The 15,495-nt window shown below is 43.1% G+C and overlaps 2 protein-coding genes across 2 annotated transcripts in view; both read right to left on the bottom strand.

Moving 5' to 3' along the window:
• Window positions 1-6,410: 6,410 nt before the first annotated feature.
• Window positions 6,411-10,054, bottom strand: LOC311342092 (NACHT and WD repeat domain-containing protein 2-like). Its single transcript, XM_084466925.1, has one exon. It carries the CDS (start codon window positions 9,978-9,980, stop codon window positions 6,663-6,665), a length of 3,318 nt encoding a protein of 1,105 aa, XP_084323051.1. The 5' UTR covers window positions 9,981-10,054; the 3' UTR covers window positions 6,411-6,662.
• A 392-nt stretch (window positions 10,055-10,446) lies between these two features.
• The window catches only part of LOC311342093 (NACHT and WD repeat domain-containing protein 2-like), a 6,139-nt gene continuing 1,090 nt past the window's right edge, over window positions 10,447-15,495 (bottom strand). The window contains 10 exon segments of the mRNA XM_084466926.1: window positions 10,447-10,694; window positions 10,696-10,932; window positions 11,465-11,566; window positions 11,755-12,078; window positions 12,418-12,581; window positions 12,672-12,810; window positions 13,314-13,520; window positions 13,817-13,924; window positions 14,250-14,338; window positions 14,658-15,495. The exon segment at window positions 14,658-15,495 is cut by the window's right edge and continues 1,090 nt beyond it. Coding sequence (XP_084323052.1) covers window positions 10,533-10,694; window positions 10,696-10,932; window positions 11,465-11,566; window positions 11,755-12,078; window positions 12,418-12,581; window positions 12,672-12,810; window positions 13,314-13,520; window positions 13,817-13,924; window positions 14,250-14,338; window positions 14,658-14,730 — 1,605 coding nt within the window. The 5' untranslated portion in view covers window positions 14,731-15,495 and the 3' untranslated portion in view covers window positions 10,447-10,532.

Raw genomic sequence — 15,495 nt, 5'->3', positions numbered from 1 at the left:
GGTTAGGGTACTGACTTCCCTATGGGGTTAGAGTTATGACCTCCCTATGAGGTTAGGGTTATGACCTCCCTATGAGGTCATAACCCTAACCTCATAGGGAGGTCTAAGCTGCGCTCGCATAACCATTTTGAAACCGTAGCTGATTTGCCGTGTATGTTTCTTCTCTTCCTTCCAATGTCATAGAAGCTATTGCAGAGACTGCCCTTGCTCACTCTTGTGACCTGCAATTAACAAGACCAGATATCCTTCTCGACCTACCTCTGCTTATTTTCTCAATGGCCGATGCCTTTTCATGCACATAATCTGGCCGAATGCATGGCTTTCAGCCATCTGACACACTGCCACGTTTGGTTATAACACTATGCGGTCTCCCCCATTCTGGGAGCATCAAAAGATACCTCGAGGTAAATCCTCCAGCTGTTTCTTCCTTTGCTGATTGTCCTTAAAAACCCAGGCTGGTCAATCAATGAGCTCAAATGAACTGACCCTATTGTATATCAGTATTCTTAAGGTCCTTGTCGGTCAAAAGATTCCTTAATGCTTAACCGTACAGAAACATCCGTTGTAATTAAACTGTGAGTAGCATTATACAGGGTTGTGCTATGCTATTTCTTTACATTTCCAATGCTGGCAGTAGAGGTATAGCTGATTTTGACCAACTAGCTGCTAAATGCTAAACATGTATATACTAACTGAAACAAACTTGCATAGAAACAGCTGTAAATACACACTTATTGCCCTCCAGTTGCCTTCTTTTGAATGATTGTTTGTAAAAAAAAATATTAATAATAAAGAACTTTTGCTGTAAAAAAAAAAAAAAAAGTACTTGTCATTGTATCTATGCCATGTAGTCTCCAAACCGACATCAACATTAGGGACCGTTCGGAATTAATGGAATGGACCACCGGAGGAAAATAGGAGGGGGTTATGTCTTAATATTCTTTGTTGAGGGGTGGGTCAAACAGCAACATTTCAAAATGCTTAAAAAGGTGTATTTGGAGCATATTTTTCCATGTAGCTCTCAGTCTTGGCCCCCACCCCACCCCCATGATGAACCACACCTGACCCTTCACCCACCTGATGTAATTAAGGATGTGATTGCCTCAATCTCCTCCGCTGTTTCTATATTTTAAAATCAGTGTAGGCTATGCTATCGCCCATGGTTAAATAAATGTTTAGGCCTATTAGAAGGATTTCGAGCAATGTTTTATTCGCAAAGACGTGGTATCCACTCTTTCATCCTCCTGCTGGGATGGGCATCGCCTTCTTTGGCCGGCTTGACTTTCGGTCCCATCTTTTACACTGCCCCCTGTTGAGGCTTTCCCGTTACTTCTGACACCAATTGTTACCAGGCTGGCCTTGCGGTGGTAGAAGGAAGGGAGGCAGTGCGACCGATGTTGGGAAGGTAGTTACAGCTGTTTATTCAATGTAACAAAATGTCCATCAGGAAGCAAAAAAAAAACAAATGAATAAACAAAAAAAAAACTCAGAACCAAAAATTCTCAATAACTAAACTTGAAAAGAACTTCAATAATCACAACTCAAAAAAAATAACAGTCCTCCGCTTCGGCACTAATTTAGCCCTTGGCTGGTCCAGGAGCCAGGTGTTGCCACCAGCTCACCTTAGACCCTTCTACCGCCCGACGTGATTTGGACCTGAATATAACACTAAACGGGTGCTTTTGAATCTCAGTGTCAGTTCTGTTTATGTTCACTGCCTGTGGTAACGGGCAGCCGCACCGTTACAATCGGTAATGGCCGATATTCGCGTTGTTGACTGCCATCGGCCTATCGGGAAATAAGATGACATTCACCGATGGCAGTGGCCGATGTTTATCTGTTGTGTCATATCAATTGGCTAAATGTTGTGTTGATTATTTGCGGTCTGACTTGCAGTTTCGGAGAAGATGCAACAGGTGGTAGGCTACTAATAATACCACCCATAACAGCCGCTGGCTGGACACGCCTCTGGCATGATGATGTAAGCGGGCGGGTGCCGCGCGCACGTGTGGTTTGTTTACAAATAAAAGTGAAAGAAAATGTCGGTCGGGTGGGAGTATTTCACTGTCTCGGAGAAAGATCAGCGATATGCAGTTTGTAAGACATGTTCCAGTGACATTTCACTCAAAACCCTTTTTGCTTCGAAACCCCACATCCCCCACAGCAGAGAAAGGTTGGTCATCTAATGCGAAGAACTCCATCACCTTGTTAGTGATCCCTTTAGCTTTGGCGCTGTCCGTGGGGAATTTTTTCCCTTTCTCAAATGCTGTGGTTATCGACTGAGTCTTGCTGGTGGTGGTTTGTGCTTTCTTGGTGTCCCGTTAATTTCTCCGTTTTTTTATCGGCTTTCAGGTAATCGTTATACACTTCTCCATGTCTGCTTTTCAAATGGCTGCTGAGATTTGATCAGTGTTTGTAATAACGCAGTTATTTTTTAACTAATTACTGTTTCCGTTGTTACAACGCCGTTATCGTTACTGACCGTTAAATGCGGTGCATTACTATGAATTGATTGAATAAACTGCGTAATGCGAACGCACCCCTGGCTCCACACACAAACTGCTAGTGAGGAGACCGGCAGAATTTCAACGTGTTTTTCATACACTTACAACGCAATTCATATTAGCCGTGTAACTTGACACCGCATGGTTAGCTTGCTAACAGGGCAAGTCGGGAGCTTAGATAATGCTGACGTTTTTCCATACTTCTTAATTTTCGCCACCTATCAGTGCCATTTGATTGATTGTAAGCATTCAACATAAAAGTAAGACTAATTAAATATTGTCTATCGGCCAAATTGTTATTTTAAACATTGGTATCGTCCCAGAATTTCACAATCGGTGCATCCCTACTATTAAATAATGCAAACAACGCAGGGATTTTAGTATCTAAGCTCCCAACTTGCCCTGTTAGCAAGCTAACCATGCGGTGTCAAGTTACACAGCTAATATGAATTGCGTTGTATGTGTATGAAAAACATGTTGAAATTCCAAACAAATATTTTAATAAGTATTTATTTATGTTGAATACTTACAGTTCATCAAATGGCGCTGATAGTTGGCGAAAGAAGTAGTAGAAACGAGTATAGATTAGATTGGATTGACGACGTTCAAGTTCGCAGCTCCTTTTCTCCCTTCTTGCTCCCACTGACATAGACATTATAAAGAGTAGACGCCGCATCGACCGCTAATGTCAACTGGCGCTGACGAGCCGTAGGTAGTGATGGCCAATATGAAGCAAAGCTTTGGAGCACGTATCGAGCAAAAAGGGGAGTTCCAAATGAAGCTTGTGTCTATGGCCGAATTGTCATTTATCAACTAAGTTTGACTATCCAGAATTAACATTGCAGATATCAACAACTTCTTTCTGACTAGTCGTAATTACATTTTGAATAAGGAATTTTCATTCAAGATAGCTGTAATGTAATTGTGACTAGTCGAAACAACAGATAAAGATATCTGTAATTCAGTTTTGACTAGGCGAAACTGAATTACAGAAACTGAATTACAGATATCTGCAATGACGTCACAGACAACGACATTCAACTCGTCACACATCTTAAATGACAATTGTAGATATCTGTAATTCGGTTTTGACTCGGCAGAATGAAAGTTAAAGATATCTCAAACGTCATTTGAGTGCGAATTATTGGGTATGACATTTTAGATATCCAGAAATACGTAATTTCCCCTTGCCGCCATAATCAAAGAAGTTGGTTAATTTCCTTATTTAAATGGAATAAGAAAGGAGCAGTCATAGCGTTGGCTGTGATCGAAAAAAACACCAGAAAATGCCATGAAATTGAACGAGCCCTCAAACAAGGGATTTGTGGAGAGAGAAGGTCGTTCTATTGAAAGCTGTGAAAGAAATCTCGGAAGAATTGAAGATTTGCTGCTCCGCTCCCGCTTTAAGTGGGAGGCGGTCCTATAATTTGTCATTACAGATATCTGAAACGTAATTTTGCCTAGTCAAAACTCTAATTTAAGATATCTGGAATTAAATTTTGACTAGGCGGAATGAAAGTTACAGATATCTACAATTTTAGATATCTCTAATCAAAATTAATTTCAAGATATCTACAACTTGATAATAGATATCTACAATTAAATTATGACTATCCCTAACTCCAGTTTGAGATATCTACAACGTCGTTTTGACCAGTCATAACTCCAGTTAGAGATATCTACAATGTAATTTCGCCTAGTCAAAACTTAATTTAAGATATCTGAAAAGGGACATGTAGATATCTTGAATTGAGGTGAATTAAAGATATCTTGAACTGGAATTATGACTAGTCAGAATCAAATTGTAGATATCTCAAACTGGAATTACAGATATCTACAATTCAGTTGCAGATATCCGTAATTCACATAGTGGATATCCGCAATTGAATTGTAGATATCTGTAATGAGAAACCCAATAGACATGAATGGCAAGAAAGACGTCATTTCTCCTAGGAGGAATGTCTTTGTGGATATCTGAAATGACAATTGTGGATAGGAGGAATGTAGTTGCGGATATCCAAAATGTTCTTTTTGTCTAGGCAAAACTGAATTGCAGATCTGCAACACATATCCAGTCTAGCAAATGTATGTAAAATTGGCTTGCCATATGTGTCGAGCCTTGTGTCGTTCCCATAAAAATCACGTGACTAATGACAAACAAAGCCTCGGTTTATAAGTGTGACGTTTTAAGCTTTGTTTAGGACCCACGCGAGTCGAGTCGACCCTCTCGACTATACGACTGTTTCGGAACGCAGTATCAGAGTCTGGTTCACGGACCAAAACGTTTCTGTGTTACAAAATCACAACTTCAACTTAGTATGTTTCTAAGAGGTATCTAAAGGGCTTGAAAGTAACCTACCTGAGTTTGATAGGGCCTACATCAAAATCAATGGCAGAATCCTTAAATTTAATGGCGCCCCGGTGGCACACCGGGTTAAAGTGTTTACCATGTAGGCACAGTCCTGAACGCAGTGACCCCGTCGTCATTTCCTGCATGTCCTCCCATCTGTCTCCCACACCTTCCTCTCAATCGCTTTCTATATAACAAAAAAAAGTGAATCTTTATAAAAAAGAATTGCATTCCATTCTTGATATCTAGAGTTATGAATGAAGTACTGCATAATCTTATAGTACATAGTAAAAAATGGAACATGTTTTACCATGCCTAATGGGTAATCACTGGTAATTTAGCTAAGCAGCACTGGGAGAGGTCTGTGTTAGGATGGGAGACCATTCAGTGTCTTCATGGGTTTTGTGTAATCAGACCAAAAGGTAACTATTATTTTTCTTGTTTTTTTATTGACCACTAGGTGTCCCTAGTGAGCATCCGAAGCCTCGAGAAATGAACATCTTTTCAACACATTTGGCTGGAAGGCTTCAAGGTGAAGCTTGATGAAGCTTGATCTGCAGCAGAAGACACAATATGCCAAAGCACTGCAGCATAATACTGCTCAAATCGGCGGACCATCGCAAACAGGGCCTGGGGGATTACTTTTCAGGAGGAGACACAGTTTGGCATCGAAAACCATCATTCTGACTCGTAGTCATTGGTTGTGTCTGTGTTTCACAAGTTAAGGCTGCACCACATTGCCAAACTCTCCTCTCTTGAACTGCAGAAAGGGAGCACGAGAAAGAAGCTCTGCAAAACAGTCCTCTTTCAGGGGTATTAGCTCATACAACCACTTTTATGTGCATATATATATATATATTTATATATAGCCTAATCATATATTAATTGTTTCTTCAACGTATTAAAATAGCTGAATTTACTGTCCCTGTTTCTGCCTCTCTGTGTGTGATTTGCAAAATACCTATCATAGCCTACATCACATATCATAGGGTGACCAAACGTCCCCATTTTTGAGTACCTGTCCCTGGCTAAATACAGAAAAAACTACCTGTCCCCATTTAGTTTTTGAAGACACATTAGGTTTTTCAATCAGATTGCTAGTATTTTTACTGCATCATTTTTTATATAGATGTTAAAGTAATCCCTGAATCACATATTACTTTATAGGCAGATATAAATAAATCCTAAAAAATGTCATCAAATCGACTACAAAATCTAAAATCCACCATATGCTTTTTTTCCCTGTCCCAGAGTTCCTTTATTTATGCCATCCACAAAAATGTTTATAATTCAATCTACTTTATTACTTTAGCTAGTAGTTTATTATCAATTTGACCAAGAAAAACCCTATGATAAAGCATAACATTGATATTAAATGAGAATGTTTATTTATTATATTTATTTATTATTTATTTTTTTTTTTTATTTTTTTTTTTATTATTATATTGTTTATTTTATTATTTTATTTTATTAATATAGAGGAGCCAAGTCGTGTGCGCGTGCGTGTGTGTGTGTGTGTGTGAATAATTGTACATATATTACTGTTATATATGTGAGTACACAATGTTACACAATGTTTTATTTTCTGTGATAAAATTATCACCAAAAAAGTTGTATTTGTTCATAGATAAGATACATTAGCTAAAGTAGCAGTTATGCATTACAAAGAAAAAGTAATGAAAAAGAGTACACATAAGAAAGGAATGGAGAAATTGAGAGCATTTTCGAAGGGTTTCAATCAAACACAAAAACAGTGTATGATCAATAAATAATTTCATCTTGTATTTTTTGTTCAGGGAGATAGGTCTTTATGGCCATGTAATATTAGGGAATGCTAAAGGTAACAATCTCATAGGGACTGTGCCGCATAAGCAATGTTTTTTCAAGCCAATCAAATTGTTCCTGCCCCTGACAGAACATTCCTGTTTATTTATGAGATCCAAGATGGAATACGCACAGACAGATCCATCATGAAACCCCACATATACATACAGCTGCTCACAGACAGCCAGGGCCAATGGCGTCTTGCACATACGCATCATCCCTACTTTCCCCCCATCAGCAAGTCGTATCACCGTCAGCGCAAACTCTGGATGCACATCACAGAAACACTGTGAGGTCTGGGCAGGGGGCTGAGACAGGCATACAGCGTAGCGCCCTGCTCTGTCCAGACAGACTGCAAAAGCAGCACCTTCCACCTTCACAGAGCAGGCTCGGTGTGTGGAGAGGTCCAAGTAGGCCATGCTGTCGTTGTTTGTGGAAAGGAGCACAAAGCTTCCAGCGGAGGATGTCTGGAAGACATGTGGCTGAATGCTAAATGAGCGAGGGAGTTGAAACTGCTGCAACACTGTGTCCATCGTTACCTTCCAGGTATACACAACTCCACTGGAACCCATCACCAACACAAAGTCTGGCTGTTGTGGAAGCATGTGGAACGCCACAACATGCTCAGAGTATTCTGCATGGGAGAAGCGCTTACTGATGGTGCCTGACCAAAGGTTTGTGGCCAGCAGGTCTCCTTGGCGAAGGCCAATCAGAAAGGTGCTTTCAGTTGACACCTTGGCTGCGGCTAGGTAAAGGTGTATGTGGCACACAACACCACCATTTTGCAGGTTCCAAACTCGCGATAGGCCTCTCTCGCAGAGACTCACTGCAAATTTACTGTTTGGGGTGATGAGAATGTCTGTTGCACTGCTGCCTCTGACACGGAAGCTGTTCTGACGCATGTCCAGTTGCCAAACGTAGATATCTCCGCCTGAGACTGACACAAGATGGCTGTTGTCTGGAGAGAGCATGATTTTTTCCACAGGCTCATCATGAATGAAGTTCACTTCCGGATCTCCTGTCCGCAAGCTCCAACCCCATACTGCCACTGAGCCGTCTGCTGTGTAAAACCTCTCCCCAACCTCATCGGCCACCACCTGGCTAACCCCATATGACATTTTTGGGGACATACCAGCTGCATTTATAACTCCAGAGTCCCACATTGAGAGACAACCATGAGGAGTGATAGTGATAAAACCTGAGGTTGTTTTGAGAAGTCTAGGAACAGATGTGCTGCTGCTTGTGTCAAGGGAAAGAACACATTCCCCACTGCTTATATTCCACACCAGGACAAGGGAACAGGATTGTAGCAAAGCCAGAAAGAGATGACCTTCCTGGGCTAGCAATGCATGGAGGAAAGTCTTTCCCTGTGGAGTCATAAACTGGCCCAAAGTTACCCATTCACAGGTGTTCCACAGTGTAATATGTTGAGCTTTGCAGACCAATAAGGTGGCTAGATCATAGCAATAATCCAAATTGAGAATGCCGTTCCCACTTTTGCCGCTACAACACTCACGTTCAAAAGCAGGTTGGGGTTGTCTTCCATCCACATTCCAAAGCATTATATTTCCGGTAATGTCAACACATGCCATGATATCACACTGTTCTTCACAGAGGATTATTGACAAAATAGCATTCTGATTTGGGTTTGAACATTCACAAACGGGATTGGTGTTGTAAATGTCAAATATAGCCACTTCCCCCGTCTCCTGCCCACAATACATGTAACGACCATCAGTGGAACAAACCAAACAGGTCACAAGGTTCTGACACTGAAAAATCTGAGGTTTGCCGTCCGTGCCATGAAACACACACACAAAACATTTGTCCTTCCACCACACACACATATGTTCCTCAGTCTCCACACATCCCTCCACCATGTGTGTCAGTTGATCTGTCTCACCCTGGAACTCCTCAGTTTCCAGTGGGGCCTCAACTGCTACAAACATCTCTGGGCTGTTGACATCCAATAAGAAAAGCATGTTGCAGTATGTGGACAGCAAGATTCTTCTACCAGTGCTCTTCACTCGAGAAAACTTCACTTTTTGTTGTTTGTTGCTCAAGGACAGTTCCTCTACCTCCCTCCAAGGGCATCTCCACATCCAAGCAATACCACTTTCCATGACCCCAACTACAACATTGCAGGCTGTCACAGCAACTTCTTTGACACAGCTTTGCCCTCGTATCCCCTCACTCAAGGAACACTGAATTGAGGGAAGGATGGAAGAAGCAGGGCAAAGCACAACACTAATGCCGCTTCCTCTTCTTCTCCTCTCCTGTTCAATCTCCTGAAGGTAGACTTCCAGTTCTGGGTAGACTCCGACAAAAGGAAGAACCCTGGTCTCCATCAACATTGGGAGCTCCTCGGGAGAGCTTTGAAGGATGCATGCAGTTGATTTCAGCATGCGGGCTAAGAGGACTCGTTCCCTGGGCAATGTAACCATTTGTGACCTTCTCTCTCCGAACAACATGTCTACCAGATCCCCCAAAAGACCTGCTAGAACCATGGCCTGCTGAAAGCCAAGAGACAGTAATAACTTATGCTCTAACTCTTCCCACCTTTCACTCTCTTGCAGGTGATGGGGCAACTCTATGATCCTCCTTAGGTTAACTAGACCAACCTCTTTGCAAACAGAGGACAACGAATCGGAAGACCTGAAGACAAAGGGCTGACATGGTGGCTGCCTGTCTATGTACACCGCCGTTTTGGCCGTTTCAGAAGAAGCGGCATTAGTTTTGCTTGACTCCAACTCTGTCGTTCTTGATGGCTCTGGCTCCCTCGTAATAACGAGTGGTTTTGCATTTCCAAACGCCCATCGGCCATTGAAATAGTCGGCCATCTCTGAATGAAGCTGCTTCCTCAACTCGTGACAACCTAGGTACTTCTTAGTCACCACCAGGCCGAAATGCCTGCACACCCAAAACAACACGCGTGTCCCCGCCGCCACAGTCCTCCTGCAGAGAAACAACCTCAAGTCCAGCAGGAGTCTCTCCACATCCACATGAGGTACCCTCAACCTGGATGAGTGGGCCTCACTTCTCCGCATATACTCATACATCATCAACACCTCGTCGTCACTTGACAGCAGGTCAGTGAGCTCAGCCTCAGTGAGCCCGGTCCTGGAGAGGGTGAGGTAGGACAGGCAGCAACGCACCAGACACGGACCGTGTTTCTCCTCGAGGACGTCCAGCAATGCAGAGATGGATGCATGGACGCCATTGGGGAGAGAGGATTCCATCACTTCCGAATCTATGAAGTTGAAAGAACAAAAAAAAATGTTGTTGCTGATGTACAACATCATAATCTCAAGAAATATTGTAACAATTGTAATGACTGAAATTACCTTAGTTGTGATTAATGGTTTAATAACCTAACTATAAGGGATTGTATATAATATAAATATACGTTATACCTGAGGTCCAGAGCAAAGTGTGCGAGTGCAGAAGGCGAGCGTAGAAAATCAGAGAACAAGAGCCCAGAGCCTTGTTAACCAGAGTCTGCTGCCCAGAGGTGACTCTCCTTCCAGAAAGGCTGAGCAGGGAGGCAACCATCCTGACACACTGTCTCCTCTCCACCGACTTCAACTCTACAAACCCATAGCCTTTGCTCTGTGTCTGACCCGTTTCCATCAGTAAACCCTTCCTCTCCCTGTTCTCGGTAGGCACACTGCTGTGCGAAACAGAGAGAGGCGAAGAAGTGCATTCTGGGTAGTGTAGTTGGATGGCTTGTAAGGCCTGTGTGTGACGGTTGGACACTGATAGGATGAGTTTGACGTTAGGGGGGAGAGGGGAAGGAAGGCATTGGACCACGTGTTGGACATCCACGTCATTTATTTGATCCAGGCCGTCCAGGATTAGTACAACAGGCCGTTTGGGAGTAGGAAAACTGGTGAGGAGCGAGGAGAGTTGATCTTTGAGCCAAGATGGAGAGAGATGGGGTTCAAAATACTGACTGGGGATACTTTGTATGGGTCTGGGTTCTGGAGGGTTAGGGTCTTTGGGCTTGGGATCAATGCTAGAGCGTAGATTAGGGTTGGAATGGGGGTTCTCTGCACTACAAGGTTCATGATTAGGATCGAGGTTGGAGGGCAGGTTATTGGAGATGTCAAGGTCAGAGGTGACATGTGGTTGTCTGTAGCAGCACACTATTTGATGGCAGAGGATGGAGATAAAGTGCTTTGGGGAAGGGTTAATTGCTATGTTAGCAAAATAAGGAATGATCACTGGGTCTTGATTGGCTAGCCACGATTTCACCTGTTGGTGGAGAATCAGAAAACAGAAACAGAATGTTACTTTAAGGGAAGGAAGACATAACCTATCCCTAGCTTTAAATAGGCACTAATATCCCAGGTGTGGTAGGTTTGAACATGCCTTTTCTGAATTTCTATGAAGCAGTTTTTATTCATAAACAAGTGTATATTTGTAGAGCATGGGCACAGATCCTGGGACGGGACGGGGGGTGACCCCTCTAACTACTGAAAGTTGTGAAATAATTCAGTCTTCAGTGAGTGAGTGTGATGGCTGTGTGTCTGTTACAGTGGATCATTTAATATATGATGGTTATATAATTGATGTCCCCTCCAGAAAATACTGTGTAGATTCCATGTTAATGGTTGATTTGTAATGACATCTGTTCCCTTGGTGTAGAGGCATAAATATGGTATATATACATATGCATATGTTTACATATGAATTACACAAAAAGACACAAAAAAGATTATGAATCTGGCAAATGATAATATGCTACATGTTTAATCTGACAACATCAACCTCTTCAACACTTTACCTGCTGGCAGCAGTGTGCAAGCAGGACTGTTTTCCCAGTGCACGGTCCGCCTCCCACCACTAGCGGGCGCTGGTTAGCCCTCTCAACCAAGTAGGTTTTTATCTGCAACAACAAATGTCATCTTTAAAGGGGCATATTATGCCACCAGGTGTGACCAGGTGTGAAGGCAGATTTTCAAACAGCTTGTAATGGCTAATCACACTCACACCTGGTGCCTGTTTAAAGCATACAAAATCAAATAAGTTGAAGCTAACAAAATTCTTTGAATTAAAATAAGGTCATTTTCTGACCTCTTCCTCTTCTGGGCGAGTGACATCATAAAGACGTGAGAAGATACCAGACAGTTCCTGCTGAGCGGCCAGCTCCCGGGCCAACGCGTCGCCAAGGTGTGCCTGGCGACGGACAGATAAGGGGTGAGGGTGGTCGACCAGCTCCACCAGGTCCGAGTACACCTGGTGACAGAGAGATTCTGTGTAGGCTCGCCGCCTGGCCGTCGTGTAGCCGTGGTTGCGGTCACATTCCGTGGTGGTGGTGTACACCTGGAGCTGAGAGGAAGTGATCAGGCTCGGCAGGAAGTCATCACAGAGCTGCAACAGGAAGTGGTCACCAGACGGCTGTGTGTTTAAAGAAAAAAAGTATGGGCGTAGAATAGAGGAGAGGAGGTAATCGCAAGAGAGGAGCCTTGTTATGTTATTGTTATGCATTGACCAAATCACAGGATATATCCACATATAGGTTAAGATCTATCACACATCATGTCAGCTCTGAATTCAATAAACAGAGGATAACTACAACATATGTTTATCATTCATTCATTTCCATCAAAAGGTGGGCGAGAGGGTGGTTGAATAGTGCCTCACTGTGGCTGTGTAGTGTACTATCTGCTCTTAAGTGGACAGAGATTGATTGATTGATGGTGGTTTATATAGGCTATAAAACCCTGGTGGTTATACCAGTAAATGTGGAGTGAGTAGTGGGTCTTGGTCTGGATCACTCTGCTTTTGTTCACTCCTCCGGCCGAGTGCATTGCGGATTCTGTGAACATAGACCAGGCAGCGACTCATGATGTCATCAGCAGAGCCCACCTGCAGAGCCAGTCGTAGATCAGCGTCAAGCTCTGTAGAGGAATCCAATGGCCCATGTCAGGATAGTAGAACTAGATGCACACACACACACACACACACACACACAGACACAATGGGCTTACCTGATCTTAGATAGTCGTGGGCTCTCTCTTGCGTCATTAGGCCTTGCAGGACACAAAGACCCAGTGCAGTCTGAAATACTTTCAGCGCCTCCTCTCCTTCATCTCTCCTCTTTCTCTGGTCTTCCTCTTCTACCTCTCCCTGTGAAGCAGGACACAATGTACTCATGTGTGTAATGTATTCATCCCACAAATGCAAATATATGATACAATACTTGCATCCAATGTCATGTCACAATGTTTTCTAGTTTAAATACATTTATCTCTAATAGAAATGAAGTAACGTATGTAGCGTTACCCTCCCCCACAACCCTAACACCCACCCCCCTGAAAAATCAGACAAATAAAATAACTACAATAGCAATCAGGCACAAACAAATCAAACACAATGCCCATTCGTAACATAATTTATCGATTACATTACACCCCATTCGGGATGGATTGAGAGGAGAAAGGAAATGAGGTAGGCATAAGGGTGGGCGTTGTAAAGTATGTTCTGGAAATACTCATTTCCAAAAAAATTTTTTAAGAAAATAAAACCTGTATCTGTACACTGGCACTCTCAGTACTGCATTGTTTTAATAACCATAAGTAGAAAAAAACTGCCCATTCTATCATCCCATCAATCCACTGAGTCAAGCTCACGTTGCTCTCCATAGGGCCTTCACTTCGACAGGCCCGCGCCCGCAGCCAATAGGAGGGCAGGATGGAGTTCTCGTCCCTCAGGTAGGCCTCTTCCAGGGCACTGGTCGTGATCCCTGCTCGCTGGCACACCTGGAGCAACGTCTGGTACTCTGCCACCTCCAACTGTGAAGGCAGTCCGGCCCTGCCGTACTGATGTCCCACCAGAGCCTGCAGTGCCCCCATGTGGACATAGAAGGACCAACAGCAATGGGTGAGGCATTAAAACAGTGAACAAAACTCAACATCACAGAAGCCTTGTTGGTCTTGTTTTGAATTTAAAGTTCTTGTTAGTCTAATTCATTCCATGCATTTAAAACTAGTATTTGCGTTATTTATGATCTCCTATTTTAACGACGGATTCTCGATTCATAACAGATCTGTTACACGACTCCTGTACCACACGATGCTACTAAGGACATTATTGTCTGGAACACTTATTTTGTAAATCATTGTTGTGTGTTAACCAGTAAGAAGGGTCCATTGGAGTTGTTTTGACATTCATATATCAGCTGCTGCCTGGTCCTCTGGTCAGGCCATCTCCTTGGATCACTGGACTCACACGGGTCCGTCACCTGCAGGAACGCATGCACACAGATAACGTTACACAGGAATCACAGACGCGCTTGAAATTGTGTTCATACGTCAGCTGGGAGATCCGCTCAGATGCAGGCAAGAAGCCCACATGGAGGAATAAAAACTCATACACACAAGCATGCGCGCGCACACACACACACACACACACACACACGCACACACACACACGCACGCGCACAGGCACATACACACACGCACACACGCACGCACACACACACCTACACCACCTATTAATATGCCTCCACCACATTTTATTATGAGCCAATCAGGACATATTACTTTTTTATCTAGAGGCAGCCTTACCATGAGATCTAGTCCATGCGTGTTCCTGTAGTGCTCTCGTAGTCTGGGGAACACACTCTCTCTCAATGCCCTGCGCTCCGCAACCGAATCTGTGTTTACACACACACACACACACACACACACACACACACACACACACACACACACACACACACACACACACACACACACACACACACACACACACACACACACACACACACACACACACACACACACACACGCAGCCATAAACAAACAATACCACCTCAATGGAAAACTTCACCCAAGACCTGGGGTCCCAAGATGGAGAGGCAATACATAAGCAATATATAAGCAATATGATATTCGTTCTAAATGAGTGTTTTATTTAGCTAGACTAGAGCGGCTAGATTTCGGAAACATGCAGCCCACCAGTCACTGGCTTACCTTCTGGGTTGGAGATGAGGTAGATCTTCACACAGGAGGTGCAGGGCCGTGATCCCAGCGAAGACTGTTCCATTCCCCCTCGTCCGACCGGGGTCTCAATGGTTTTGATGGGAAAAAAATAAACAATAAACAGTCTTCAGTGTGGAGGATACATGCCATCCACAGTCATGATACAATACACGTTACCACTCATACAGCTCTAAATCTAGGTTGAACACTACAGATGTGGACCGCTTGCCTCTCTGCCCCATGTTGGTGTCCTGGAGTAGGAAGGAAGTTCTGTTCTATGTTCTCGCTGTGCCTTGAAGGGCAACACACCCATCCTACAGGAGGAGGGCTGAACGTACTAAACACACATGAATGTATACTCAAGATTGCAGATTACACACACACACACACACACACACACACATAAAAACCCTGAGAATTTTCACATATTTTTTATTAACATTTGTACACAATAAATACAAACTTTGTTGTTGATTTTTTTTTTACAGCCAATATGAATATCTTGAAATCAATTTTGCACCTTTCCTTGTTATTGATAATATGGCAATAATCTATTAATAGACAGAAGGCCATTCCACCGCATCTATTATATAGCAGCTGTGCAACTTCCCCTCAAAAAGGATGACCAAACGAAACAAGAAACTAGAACAAATAATAAAAACACTGAACCCGCCAAGAGTGACTTTTTAAAATAGGAACGGTTCGAACGGGGAGCGTGGTCAACGTCGAGGTTGGCTTGATCGGTTTGATTGTTGGCTGCAGAACGAGGGACACTTCTGTAAACCATAAACTTCAAAACAAGTTTCAACATATTATTAATAAGATCTCA

Source organism: Micromesistius poutassou (assembly GCF_964030765.1).
Source record: "Micromesistius poutassou genome assembly, chromosome: 4".
Classification (NCBI taxonomy): domain Eukaryota; kingdom Metazoa; phylum Chordata; class Actinopteri; order Gadiformes; family Gadidae; genus Micromesistius; species Micromesistius poutassou.
Note: the sequence above shows the minus strand (reverse complement) of the source record. Positions and strands in the feature narration are given on the sequence as shown.